We start from the raw sequence: 15,548 nt of genomic DNA on the forward strand, positions 1-15,548 counted from the left end.
CTATTTTACGTTAAGCTTAATACATCCCCCTCTCAACATGATATACTGTACCTATCGACGCTCCAGTGCTGGTGCGGCAAATGCTCCATGCACATGAACAGCAAACACTCCTATTGTTTTCAATGAAATTGTTTCCCTTTCACCGACTGGCTGCCTCAAGCAGCCAATTAGTGGCTACAGATGTAAAACCGCGGAGGAAAAGGGCAACTGCAACAACATGGCTGTAACTTCTATGTCAGGCAACTGTTTTGTTTGGTTTCTTCCTTTAGAAGAATGCACATTAAAGCACTCAAAGAAAAACAATCAAAGAAAATGCATTCTTCTTTAATTGGGGTGTCAGGGACATTAAACAGTGCCTTAAAATGAATAATCCTAAAAAAAATATATATATATATTGTAATTTTTGCTGTGTGAAAAAGCTAAAACTTTTTTTCTTACATAATACAAGCAACATTTACTTTATGATTTTCAAGTACAATAGTAACATGAAGGTTAATACAATGACCTATTTTGAAGTTTGATATGTTTAAGTTTTAGTCCCGACCCCACAATGCTGGCAGATACAGATATGCATATTCCTGCAGCAATCATATTTGCCTTACCGCACAAAAACAAGATAGTTTGTGATGAGAGTAGATACTGAATATACAATATATAAATATCCCTCACATTACTTAAATAAAACCCAATTGGCAGTATAAAAAAAAATATCTACGGTATATTAATTGCATGACAGACAATAGTATATTTCAGCATTTGGCTTTTTTATTTAGATTTCAGCCTTAAGGATAACATTAAAATATCTGAGAAAAATCCATGCAACACAAACAAAATCAGATTCACACAATACTTAAAATATACAAATGTAAAGCACCAATGAAAAAAAATATACATAAATGAAATGAATAGAAAGCTAATGGCTGCCAGTAGCTTGATTAAGCTGTTTGTTTTCCACAATACAATGTGCAGCTTGGGGTTAAGTGCACTGTTTACGCAGGTGAGTCTGTGTGACCTCAGAGTCAGAAAATCCTTCTTCTTCCACCACAGATGGTTCAAAGTCACCAGAGTTATCTGGCAGATCGGTATCAACATCATCATTGCTCTCTGCACTATAATCGACTTCCTCAAGGAAACGAGGTTCATCATCTTCCAAGACGTAGGTTGTAGGACTAGAATAGAAATAATATAAAAAAACATACATTAGCATGAAAAAAAATATTTGTGTACTGATTTTTGTTTTTACTATTGCAGTCTTCAGGATGACGGACGTTGGCTGACCCACCTATGATACATGTAGTGATGGGGGAATCATGCACTGTTGAATGTACTGAACAAACTAAGAAAGACTGACATTCTCTACAGTACAGTGTCCATCCTATATATATCCAACACCTGAGCTATCCAGTTGGTAACCCAACCACACCTAGTGTAGACTTCTAATTTCACCATCCTTTTATGTGTTATGTTGCTTGCTGTTTTCATAGAAAAGTTGCTGAAAAGTAAAATAGCAAACCATACACTTGGTATATTTATGGAGCACAAGAATATTTCTCCAGGTCACAGGAGTATATGTGGATTTGTTTTCAAAAGGAAATTCAAAATCACACTTGTTAGAATGAGGGTGTTGAAACCACAACTTTCCCGAAAAGACTCCTCTCCTATTAGTGAGTAAACCCCAGAGTCTAAAATCACTAATACAATGGGTACAGTAAATGTCTTTGCTCTCTTGATGTCAGCATTCTGAAGTCTTGTCCATGAGTTTAAAATACTCTAGTCCCATTCGTCAAAAAAAAAACCTCTACTAGACAATGATCTGAGCACTGCATCTTCTGTAATAGCAACAGAAACTCCAAGGTATATCAAAAGATTACCAATATTTCTTAAAAATTATGAAAACCATACATCTGCAAATTGTTTCTGACTATAAGAACATCCAGTAACTTGGATTTAAACTGGAAAACAAAGAGCATGTAGGGTTCTACTTCTAGCGTCCCAAATGCCAGACATTCTTCTGCGTACCCAGTAAACCCAAAGAGCTATACAGTAATCCATGCTAGTGACATACAGTTCAGTGTCATAATAAACACAGAATACATGCCAATTTATAGTGACTCAGTTTGTTGTCAAGACAAAAATTAGGCGAAAGTGACATATCATGTATACAAAATTACTAAGCAAGTGAAGTTCTAAGATATCTGTCCAGCCATTCCGGTAAAACGGGGTATCTTGTCATTTCAGTGGCCGAGCTTTGTAAATGTACTGTAAGTGTTATTAATACAAAATTCTAGGAAGACGTACATTGTAAAGCAAGCCACAAAGCATTTACCCAAGGGGAAAAAAAAAAATAAAAAAAAAAAATCAAGAACTCTACACCCAGTTTCATTGCTCTCCTGTGGGGCTAGATAAACATATTTGCTGAGAAGCCTTAAGTGCTTCTAAATATTTCATCAGATAAGTATCGCAGACAAGCTTCTACATTTTTATTCCTAATCAAATCATACGCATTATATCGATCGGACATCAAGAGCAGTCTAGTTTGGAGCAATCTTCATATATTAAAAGAAAGTCCTTGACATAACCACTGTAAGGTAAGGCTATGTATCCAAGCATAGCTACACATTACAAAATATATTATCTTCATCAAAACAAAATCTAGTCTATTTCCTCTACTAAGGATGACAACAAGCAGGCCCGTTTGCTTATTAGACTGTTATAAATGCATCACTGCCTATCGTTTAAAGAGACAAACATCTTAACTGTCACGTCCAAAGAACCAAATGAAGAATATATATAATAAAGAACATGGTATTTTACATTGCACTTCAAAAAAACATTAAAAAGGGGCAGGTAGGTGGAGATTAGTTATCCAGAGATCAGTGAAGCAAACTATGTTTTGGCTAAAGTGCCATAAAACAGAAATGGGCAATGGAGTTGACGGAGCTTCACGACTTTGAATGTTTAAGCAACCCACATGTATGCGCTATTCTCCATTTTAGCAATATTCCCTGTTGTACTTGGGGCTATTATACATCTTATTCTTGTTGTGTCCAAAAAGGTGGCCTGATAACATTATTATATTTATAATTATAATGGTAAGAAGTCTGCAGTGTAAACCGTCGGATGGGATTTTAGAATGTGGTTTCACATAACTGTACCTTTTAAAGGAAAATCTATAAAGCCAAGGTAAATTTAAATGTATTTTACACATGGTTGCTTTTATCCGCTAACCACAAACTGTATTCATAAAAATGGCATTCAGTTTTCTTAGTTTAAGATTTGTTAAGCAAGTTATATAGGTTTTAACAGGGCATGACTTTTTTTTTTGCGATAAACCTAAAAATTGTTTAAAAACACATCATAGTGTGGAGCATTAGGTATGCTTGCCTATTTTATTTTGAGCATATTATTTATATACACACATATACATCACACATGGAGATATATATATATATATATATATGAATATGCCCACATTCAGATCCTTTCAAGGTTCTTAAGATGTTCTCATACTTTAAAATCACAGGAATCACTAGGGTTACTATGATGTCATAATAATGTGATGGAAACAGTTCACACACACGCCCCAAGATAAATGTGTGGAGTTTGGTTTTTCTTTTATACACCAGTCGGACGACACAGCTGGGTCTTTTGCAGGCACTGTGCTGATGAAGCTAGTCGGACAGATGACTAAAGGATAAGGGTCCAAGCAGCCCATGCGGGAACTCTTTGCAAGGCATTAGAAGACTTCAAGGACATCTGTTTTGCAGCTAAAGGAACTAGCATGACTTTTTCTTTAAGGGGTTTATGATTTTTGGTTGTGACAAAACTTAGACTAGTGCCATCAAAAGTGAGTGCAGTGGCTGCTCATGACTGTGGCAGAAAGTCAGACAATATTCTGGTATATATATGTACAAGAATTATGACAGAATTACATGAAAACTGGAGCTTAAAGCGTAGTGTTTTTCATTTCCAAAATGAAGGTGCCAATGAGGCCACTGCTTGGCCAGCATTCGTTCTGTACATAAATATGTGAGTGAGAACCTTATCCATTATTCTGTGACACGTTCTTCTCAAAATGCATTAGTGCGATTGCCATTTAAAACCTGGGCCAATGACATGTAAGGTGTTCATAAACACATTACAATGACTTCATGAAGATATGGGCATCATCTGGAAAAACCGGACAAAAAAAGCAATGGCACCTTCAAAACATCATACTTAGATTAAGCCAAACTGAGTGACAAATCTGAGCAGTATTCCTTTAACTACCTCCGTTCTCATTTATACCACCCATGCCAGCGATTTCCATGTGGAAATCTAATCAACCACTTTGCTAAAAGGGAGTCTATGCAAATAGCAAAGCTAATTTAAATTAAAAGCATACACGTTTGTAAATGGTTCTTTGTTAACATTGCACTTTGAATACGAACAGCTGAGTACCATTAGAAATAAATAGAGTTATAATCACTTCATCAGACATTAGTCTGTGTTTAACCTACAATATGGTTTTACCTTCTAAACAAAATTGTGGCTAAGTGACAGGAGTACATTGTGAGCATTAATTATTTCATCTATTCGCATGGTATCGAACACTTAGCAGCATAAAGCTTAATGGGGACTTGGCGTAGTTGCAAACAAACCAGATGCTTTCTGCTGCTGGAGTTTCAAAGGGACAGAGTACTCATAAATTTATCCTCCCGTAAGAGCGGAATAAGAGCTGCTGAGGTGCTCAATTCCCGCAAGCATTTCGAATGCTGGAATATCAGTGATCGCTGGCTTCTTTTCATAACATGAGATAACTCACACGTGTGTCAAAGAGGAAGAAAAAGAAACACAAGGTTCTTCCATGAGGTTCACTGATTGCTACAAAAGCCTGTGATTTGCCAATGCCATTAGACAACGACATTAGAAACGGTGTGGATTTAGCATAAGCAAGACATCTTTGTTCACTCCCGGCTTTGATGATCACAGTTATCACAGTAACTATTTAACAATTCTACATGGTAATGACTATTTAAAGTGACAAGGGCCATAGCAATCATATAATAAATCATATTTATAAACATCTAAGTAAAAGAACCCTCCACGTTCTAGGTATCGTCATATCTCAAAGTAATGTTTCAAAGTGACTTTAGATTGTAAACCCATTTGAGCAGAGCCCTCCTCACCTTTTGTCACTGTAAACTCGAATTATTAAGCTATATACTATTTGTTATGTCCGGTTTACCTGTTTTACAGTGCTGTGGAATATGATGGCACTATATAAACCAATAACTTATATAATAATAGTGTTTAGTCTCGTAGAATGGTCAGTAGAGTCAGACTCTACAAGTTTCTGAACCAACAAGAAGGGCTGAGCTGTCCCCGATTGATGTATATTTCAATAGGTAAGGAGACTTTATAATTTAATGATGCATTATACAGGGCCAACCAAGATCTTCCAGCAGCAGACGCTCAATGGGTTGGACCATCACAATGTAAAGTCCAGGAGCTGAAACAAAAACTCTCTTGTCAACTCTCCCTTGTACATTATTGTTGAACGTGCATTCAAAATTCAGTTGAAGAGTAACTTGTATATTCTTAATATTAATGACTTAATTCCAACTGAGCAACGTAATCTATTAAAGTAAAGCTGGCAAGTTGGAAAGGCAACGATGCTGTAAAATCACCCAAAAAAACCCAATATTTAACAATAAACCATTAGGAAGTGGTATTCAGCATCAGGGCAGGTAACACTATGGTCACTTAGCTGTTGTTCAATTACAACTCCCATTATACTTTGCCAACTGGTGTTAAACTACAGTCCCTGCGATCTTCTGACAGATCCATGTAACCCATTCTTACAAAGGGTTAATGAGATTTCTATCAAAGCTGCAGGACACTATGCTGGAAGGAATTGAGGGAAGAGGCCAACAGAGGATAAAGAGACGGCATTGAATACCAAAATTTAGAACAGCAAGCCAGACAGGGAGATAAACATAAATAACAGTAATCTTTAATATAGCATCAGTAAAAGTGCAGATCCCTCCTTTTTTCATAGAAGAGTACATAGCACTAGATACTTTAAATGAAAAGTCCATATGTTTCCCTAAGTAAGAACCCCCCAGCCATTCTTGGTATTTGTTCATCATTACTTGACTACGCTTCCAAATGCATTGCTGCCCAGTGAAACTTGTTCACCTGAAAGATGGAACAGATGCGATAGTAGAGAAGACTAATGATACAGAAACACAAGACAATACTTTGTTGGTCTAATGATTTCCTCATTTAGAAGAGTATTCCCCTGAATTACACTAACACAATGAAAAAGCAACATATCAATAATTCAAGCGCTGTGATTTGTGCCTAATCACTATCAATTATACTGTTTGCAATTGGGAATCAATGCCCCCATCATTTTCCCAGATTAAGAAATACAAATGGCGAGCGTGTAAAGTGAAACCAAAAACGTTTCATGCAATCAAATCTAAAAGTGTATGTGACCAATAATTCTAGAATATGTACATCAAGGGGAAAAGTTAACCGCACTAAAGGTTTTCCCTTTCCTTGTTTAATTTCAATATGAAATTCAAACCACAATTAGTAGATTGCTTTTTTTTTTTAACATTTCAGGGGCTCAGCAGAATCAGATCAGACATACATCATGCTGGAGTGACATGGATACGTGGTCAGCACTGGTGTTTTGCGGTATTTCATTCAAGGAAACCGGACACATTTGGTTAGTGGCTGGATCTGCATTGTACAGAAATACCCAGGAGAAAAGGCAACATTTTCCACTATGAATATTTTGACCGTGATTTTAGCCAATAAATAAACTATTTCAGGTATGCTTTGATATATACCTATAAACCATGCCATGTTACCTGCTGTGGTTTATAACATGTTTGCCAAGGTCAAATTTGTGCTATGAAATAGAGTTTACTAAACAGGGCCAACCATACTAGACAGGTAAAGTAAAGGAGACCACACCGGAGATGTGTAAAGTAAGACTTCTCTTATATTACATCTAAGCCTCTGACCTTCTAGGTTACGATTATGACCTCTTGTTTTAACATTCCTCCTTTTTCCAAATAACTTTGTTAAAACTCTAAACTTTGTTTATTTAAACGCTTCTATAAGATCTTTTCAAGCCTCACTTTTTTTCTTGAAATCTATCCATCATAAATTGAATGTGAGCCTTGCATCTGAAACTGGAATACATTTAGTGTAAATCTGATGTGGGGAGATATGTATTAGAATAGCTAATCAAACATTAATAACTTGCCATCAAAAAAAATAATATAGGTGCTGTTTCACACACATTAATTGCACCCTTTATTAACCTTGGCATATGTTCAAATTTATCATTTTTTCTGAAGGTTAACTTACATAAAACACAAACTTTCACTAAACTATTTCAGGTTCTATGGCAACAACCTATCAATGACTTGCTTTTGTATCAGCTAACAATTAAAGAGTTCCTGGAAAAAAACTGTGCATGAGAAATTTTACATGATTAAAGAATTATTCCATTGAGAGAGTTTGGCTGTTTCTCAATACTAGAAAGGATATTTCCACAGTTGACTATAGTTACTAAAGTGCCAAATTCAAAAGAGAAGATGTAATAGCAGCTGTACTAGCCCTTCTTAACAAAAATAATATGGTTGTGTGCATTAATCTATTTGATTGAAAATGTCCCTCCATTTTACTTTACTTTTAAGATTACTCATATCATATCCATCTTCTGGCTCACGAAAGATTTAATTGTTACTATTTTACCCAACAGATTATAGATATATTCACAAAACCCTTAAACCTTAGTTTTAATGGAAACCAGATCTGTATCACTGCCATTAAAACCCTGTGTATATTTATCATAGCAAAATATACCTTGTGTCTCCATGTCCTAAATCTGGGCAATAGTGCCCTCATTAATACTTTTTCACTAATAGTACATACAGCAGGAGTGTCAGTTGAAGGGAAATGACATACAAGAATGGTCAAGTAAGAAGGATGGAGAACCTGATGGTCTCCAAATGACAGTGTCTAAGAATATCAATCAAGCTGGGGTAGTGTGAGTGGGCATTAAATAAATGTGTTTTCTTTCCTTATCATGTCTAGCGCTATGAATGAGCATGGACGACTGATTTAAGATGGTAGAGAAAAGTTAATGAGCAGCACATGGCACTTTATTAGGGATGAATATTTCTAGGGAGCCTATTAAGAAAGGGTAACAGGTTCTCTGGAATTAGCTTATTTCAATTCACAAAAAAACTACAGAAATTGTACTGTACACTTTTAAGTAACTAGGCGTATTATCCTCCCCATGGCAGATTGTATATGTTGAAATATCAGGATCCTAAAACAATCTATGCTGCATAAAAATAATTCTGGTGGAACCTTGCACTGGTTGTTATGGTGACTGCATCAGAACTGCTCTTCATACCCAACTCAATCTGTCCTATACATAAAACCTATAATGGTAAATTAGGAAGGGGGGCTACTCATCTAATTCTGCAAATAGTAACGATGAAGGCTATCGCAGGAAGCACTTAAAAATGTTTAGGGAATAAGAAAGTGGAGGTTAATATCCAGCCTTAATTTATTGTGATACCTTGCAACTTTGCAGCTGGACTCAATCAGATCATTCTCTATATCAAGGAGACTGGGAGGCAAACTGATTTCCACCGGGGAGTTCAGCCTCTTCAAACGAAGCAGACCTACACAGAACTTTGCACCCATCTCTTCGAGCTCCTTTGTCCCAATCTGTAATCCCTGGAAAAGAAGAACAACAATGTTATGAGATACGGCTTTGTTGCAGTAGTTAACATAAGTACTCAATTTCTACAGAGAAGATGCAGGACTTGACAAATACTACCTATGAAAATACATGAAAATAGTAAGGAAAATAAAAGTAAAAAATATTTTTCTGGAATGGCCAACATTTTTGATCGTTGACAAGGCAATGTATAGGTAATGTACCTCCACTTGGTATTGAAATACTTCATTTATGGGAACAGTTTTAATAAATGAACTTTTTATCTCAAACACTGGTTTAGGTTACGTATCAGACCATCACCTACAAGGAATTCCACCTTTAAAACCCATTATGGCCTCAACAGATAAGAACTACATTTTGGAACTTTCCTTTAATGTTAATGAGAGATTAATAAATATACGATTAAAAGGCAAAAATCATGTATTTGTTAAAAAAAATCCATAGCAGGTAAACTTTAAAAAAAAAAATGAAAATGTTTTATGTTCATTAAAAATAGACAAGCTATGTAGGGCCTTTGCTGTATCACAGTCACCAAATGCATTTGCCTACTTTAAATTTCCTCTGCCGTAAAAATCTATTAAGCAGATTCTCAAGGCCTCTCTGTAATCCATTTAAATCATACTTCCTAATTACCCTATTATATAGTTTAGTATCATTGACAAGACATTGTCCTCAATATCATTTATGTCTATAATAAACATTAATGGCCCAGCACTGATTCCAGCAGGACTGTACTGGTAATTCTACACCAAGAACAGTCTGTTCCATTGATCACAACTTTTTTAGTGAAAATCTAAAAAAAGTAATGCTTATAACGTCTTTATTCAGATTTTTCCTCCTTATGTAGGGTGTCATTGCCAAAAAATTGACTTATGTCATACTGTTCCAACAAACTGGATATTGAATGATCAGATATTTAAAAAATCTTCATCTTGACTTAGGGAAAGTGGCCTGTTCAAGACCTCCATGATTGTTCCTCCCCATTATATTATCTCCATCCATTGGTTAAGATGATTGTGGTTGATGCTTTCAGGCAGCCTTTACAAGGGTGTGAGAATTTCAGGAAAAGAGACTAAAGAGATAACTCTAGTTGATGCAGCTTCCCTGAAGCGAACCTTTAAACCAAATATGGTTTAAAATTAAAAGTACAATCAACAACCAGTCTTGAAAAACAAACTTAGTCTGACAGCTGCTCTTTAAAATGTTCATGGGCTAGTTTGGTATAACATTTACAGAACTGCCATTTTCTTTATTTATGCAGTTTAACATAAGAAGCGGCTTTTTTCATTTTGTTATAAACATCCCAACATCAAACACTGGGTTTCGTGTTAACTTGGTTAAGCACTGAACAAAGCAGGCACTTGTTACACTGTTTGTTTTTGTAAAGCTCATAAAAGCAGGTGCTTTAAAACAAGTTGATTGTAATTTATGAGACTTCATTTCAGTGGAGAACGATGGTTCATCAATCAGATGGCTGCATCAATTATTATTTGAGAACCAATTTGCCAGCAGGATAATCATTTGTCTCTGTCAAATATAAAACCACTTAGTGACCACGGAGGTATACAGTGGCAATTTAATGCAATCTGTAACAAAAACCTGGGTGTGCCTGGGCAGTTTGGACAAACTATTAAATGAGCAATGTCATTAGGGGGCCTTATAATAGTTCTATAAAAAGTGTGACGATTATCCACAAACAGACCCTAGAGAAAAACATCCAGAGCCCTTAAAACCGGCTTCTATAGATGTAGAGAAAATGTCATACTGGGGTACAGATTTTTTTTATGTGCACAAGCTCTTCCTGATTCAAGTTCTTTTTACATAATCATTAAAGGTTAACAAAGTTTAATTAAAAGTCAAAAATAGGTATTTCTAACCTCCCTATACATACAATAAATATATAATGTGTCTATTCTTCTAACAGTACTTGCTGATACTCCAACGATATTGCTTGTTCTCAATGAATGCAATAGGTTTTATCTGTTAAACTGATCCAGGTTAAGTGTATGTACAGTTTTTTTTATTTATATTTTTTTTTAAAGTAAAATAAATAAAATAGAAGAAAAGAAAAAATATCATTACTGCTTCCAACAGTATAACAATATTATGCAAATATAACCTATATAACCCAAAATTAAAACAGTTACTTTTTAATATACTGTACATACATGTGTTTGTGTCTGGAATATGCTCACTATAAACTATACACTGTCCCCAACTAAAAAAAAAATGCTAAACTTTTACAGCTTCTCCATAAAACTGGTATCTATTGGACAAAAACGCATTTGTGCATTATGAAATTTTAATTTTATTATCCCTGGGCAAATAAAATAATTGGGTTTTATAACTCTCTGGAGAGGTCAAATGAATGAACAAACTCACACAATAGAAAGAAAGTCCAAAAATGTATTCCGTGTGATAACTATATTGTCCAGTGGGCTATTAAAACAAGAAAATCCCGGCCGGCTCTTTTCAGAAAAAATATTGAGTTTTTGTTACTTTTATTTGGTTTGACATTTACAAGGAAATAATATGAAAAAATACATATGTTTTGCATTATACCATGAGATGGGATGCACAGTTTGCCTTAAACGAAGCAGTGTATATATATATATATATATATATATATATACACACATATATATATATATATACACATATATATATATATATATACACACATATATATATATACACATATATATATATATTTATACACATATACAAATACACACACACACACACACCTGCTGCTAATTGGGTTACAAACAACCTAGATATAACTATAGCAGAAGTAGGGTTAAATGACACTGGCTTCCTAGCATTTTTCCAATTATAGTCAAATCTTGATCGCATGAGTGTGACCCAGGGCAAAGTTAAACTAACATAGGACACAAAGTAAGACTAGTGCTGAACTGGCACAGTAAAACCACTGCGAATAACAGGCGTGCAGCCGCACAGTAAGGGTTGGTGGAAGGTACTGCTGGGCACCGGTACTTGCACACATATAAAACCTTTAGGAAAATATACTGTTTGTGTGTATATATAACAGACATATACAATGGTATAATATATCATAAATACAATACAAACAAAATGTTTACTTTGTCTTATCTGTGAATAGGTACAGGTGCTGTAAGCAGTACATCGGATAACCTCAAAAGACTTTCCAAAGCAGGCAGGTTAATGTGCACTCCCTCCTGTTTACCTTGTACTTTCCCTGATCACAACCACACAGCGTGCTTTCCATTGTGTAACTTCTCTGGACTCCAAGTTCTCTCCAGACCACAACACGGGCAGTGGATTCCTTGGATTTTTCCACAACAAAGCTACAGCTACTCATGGAAAATGCTGGAGCAATCTGGCTAAGAACTTTAGGAAGCGTCTAAATGAAAAGGACAGGGGAAAGTTACAAATACAAAAATAAATAAAATAAAATGCATTTTAGTAAACAGTTATTTGTTTATTTTTTAACCCTAAAAGCAACGTGAGCCAACACAGCTGTGAAAAAATGCACATTATCTGTCATAATAAATATTCATCAGGTGTGTGTTCACTTTCAGCCAGACGAAGCCCAGTACTTTCAGAAATGCACATGGAGTGACAAGAAGCTTAAAGCACTCAACAGGATAGACCTGCAGCAGAGTGCTTTGGAAAAAGAGTGCTGGGTCTACTATTGTTGGCAAGTTTTACTACTGTGACAAGCAAACATATACATTTTAATGCACATGAGAGTGGAACGTCCCCTTTATGCATTTGCAAGGGGACTAAATAAAAAAAAAATAGAGGGGTTTTTCTGAATCCCTGCATATGTGTTTTGCTAAACACATCTCCTACTTGGCCAAGTGCACACATGATACACTCACCACCAGCCAGCTCCAGTGCAGGCACATGCAAGAGCTTCAGGGGGTCGCACACAGAAAGCCCTTCCATTAGTTTGATTGTTACGCACACTTAGAAGTTTCATACAGCGCCGCTAGAGGGCTCTATTGTACACAACATAAATTAAATAGTGCAGTCTACCACGCTTTGTAAAAACAAATTGCTTTCCTGTAAATCTCTTTTGTAAAATAAACAATAAATAAAGCAAGGTTTTGGAGGGGGGGGGTGTTTTTTTTTTTTTGTTTTGTTTTTTTTACAGTGCAGTTATGCAATATTCTTTGGTGAAGAAAATTTTATTAACCCTACTGCCTTCTTTCCTTGCAATCAAAGATGCATTCCTCTAAGAAACCCTGCTCATTACTTGAACTGCCAGGTCAACTTTACTTTTGTCAACGTAACACTGGGTTCAGGAATACACACAGTGGAGTCCCATCTAGACTACTAGCACTGAAATTTGTCAGTCTTGCCAGCTTAGCTTTGGCCAGCAGATCTTGAGGTTCTGTTTCTGAATCAGGCATTGCTCATTTATAAAAGGAGCAGAGGTTGCGTGTCATGGAGCATAGCACCACCCACATAAAATGGAGAGCATGTTACGACATCACAACACTGCCCATGTATTGTGAGTGAAGCAGTACATGATGTCACACGCCCTGCAGTGTTCCAGCACTGAACAATATAGGAGAAATAACAATGGACAGGAATACCATTTAAAGGCTGGGAAAGGGAAGTTAAGTTAGCTTCTCCCAAGGTACAGGAAAGGAGAGTCTCCATTTCATATTTATTTTCTTTGAAGGGTAAAATGCAGAATACTTAAGAAAACAATGACTTAAGATGGATTTTTCAACATTAGGCGCTTAAGGCATTGCCTGCCCACTATGACTCCAGCTATGCCCATGTCTAACTTCTCTCTTCTTTATACCCCACCCCAAGTCTTCCATGATAATTCATTGCATCCTTTAAGATGGGCTGGTGTGTGACATTCGGGGTGTTAATTATGCCCTGCCAAGTGCATTTTTCTTCCAACTAAATCTGCCTATTAGTGACAATTTTGAACTAAACTCCATTTACTTTTCCAAGTGTGAGACTTTCCTGCAGCCTCTTAAGAAAGCTGAATTTTTCTGCAGTTTGAGAACCGTAGTAATGGAATCTTAGCTTGTTATTGTTACTCACTCTGTAGCCGTTTTCCTCAGCCATGTCACATGAAGCAGCACTGCCATTTGTGTGCCACACTGTTTCCTTAATGCTGCATCCATACATGAACACATTTTTCTTACGGGAATGGCCATGGTAATCACAGTACACCTAAACAGGTATGCAAATAAGACACAACCATAGTTAGGTTAAGTAAGTAATCTTTTGGTAAGATATCAATTTGACGCTTGAAAACTATATACAAATACAGGACAATAAGTTTAATTGTAGCTGAATAGTTGTTTAAAGAAGACGTATGATCATTATTCAGAATGCAGATCTCCTACGATACCTTAAGGGAACATGTATGATTTTACACCACTCATGGTCATGCAGCCAAGAGTGGGTATGTTACATATGATAGCCATAGTTCTTCATTAAAGTAAAGTGTCTATGATTTTTTTTGCCAACCTCCGTCAAGCAAGGGCTGGCTGAGGATCATAGCTGGATATATGTTGGGAACAAAACAGTTGTAGATGTACTTGGTAGAACTGAAGTCTTCCCTCCTCCGCACCTTGGTCTTTAAGACTGGACAAGCAACACACTTGGGTCAGCAATTACAAAACCATACGGCACAAATCACCTCAGGATACGAGGGTAAGAGTTAATTAAATAAGAACTTAATCTCAATAAGCCAACATTTACAAAACAAATTATATATTTTGAAAAGGAAACTCTAACCTATATAAAGAATATAAAAAAAATATATTTATTTGGTGCACTTGATTAAGATATTTATTTAGATTTTTACTTGCGCCCCCCAGTTTGTTAATTACGGTAGTTATTCTACGAGTAACAGTATAACTGATGACAGACCTATATTGAGAGAGTAACATGTGCAGACCATGGGAAGGATCTGGTCCATGCAGGACTTCCTATGGCCTCCAGCCATCATCAAAAATGCATGAGTTGTTCTGTAACATTTTTAATAGTTTCTTTAATTGGAGAAACCAATATTAACAGTGGTATATATGTTATAATACTTTTATTTTCCCCTGTTTATTGAGCTCCGAGATAATTACCTTGTCTGAAGTATAACTTCATTGAAAACAATTTAATACCTGTGCTATTATTCCTTCCTATTCTTTATTTACATTTTACCGTTCTGATATGACATTTGGCTCAGCGAAAGACACGTTTTCCTTCATTTCCCATAATCTCTGAGCGAACATTGCACTGGAATCCATCAGTCTAATTAGTAAATTTAAACACCCTCTACCTGAGATGTTTTAGCAAACTGCCCATGAACCACTAGTGTTAGAGATTATTCACTCAGTACTCTGTTTGCTCAGTAGCTCTGTAAAGCCATTAGTACAAATATTAGGGCAAGGTGTCTGTTTAAAGTGTAGCGTGGCAAAAGGATATCAGCTCCAAAATACACAAGAGAAAATAACAAGGGTATTTTTATATGAATAATTAAGCAAATTATACGTAAATATTGAGGATAATCTGGAAGCAGTTCCCTCATAATAACACAAGCAAGTATTACTTACTAGGGGTGTACGTTTGATGGCAGCCAAATACTGCAAAAGACCCTTGGTGTGATAGATTGTAGGATGAAGGTCTACATTAGGGTGTTGCCACTGTCTGTTTAGATCTTCGCCACTTAGGGAACAACGATGGCTAGGAGTAAACATAATGGGGAAAAAATGTTTTGTAGACATCATAGACCCCACACATAACACATTATTGGATCACACTGTTTTAAATGTGATGG

At 36.0% G+C, this 15,548-nt stretch overlaps 1 protein-coding gene across 3 annotated transcripts in view; it reads right to left on the minus strand.

Annotated features, from left to right (window-relative positions):
- Positions 1-743: 743 nt before the first annotated feature.
- Positions 744-15,548, minus strand: part of AGTPBP1 (ATP/GTP binding carboxypeptidase 1) — a 59,642-nt gene continuing 44,837 nt past the window's right edge. For all 3 annotated transcript variants that reach the window (XM_053467249.1, XM_053467258.1, XM_053467266.1), the window contains 5 exons: positions 15,325-15,454; positions 13,811-13,942; positions 11,967-12,143; positions 8,594-8,754; positions 744-1,169 (listed from right to left, as the gene is read on the minus strand). In XM_053467249.1, coding sequence (XP_053323224.1) covers positions 977-1,169; positions 8,594-8,754; positions 11,967-12,143; positions 13,811-13,942; positions 15,325-15,454 — 793 coding nt within the window. In that variant the 3' untranslated portion in view covers positions 744-976. The remainder of the gene's footprint in view (positions 1,170-8,593; positions 8,755-11,966; positions 12,144-13,810; positions 13,943-15,324; positions 15,455-15,548) is intronic.

Source organism: Spea bombifrons, chromosome 1, assembly GCF_027358695.1.
Source record: "Spea bombifrons isolate aSpeBom1 chromosome 1, aSpeBom1.2.pri, whole genome shotgun sequence".
In the NCBI taxonomy this organism is placed as follows: Eukaryota; Metazoa; Chordata; class Amphibia; order Anura; family Pelobatidae; genus Spea; species Spea bombifrons.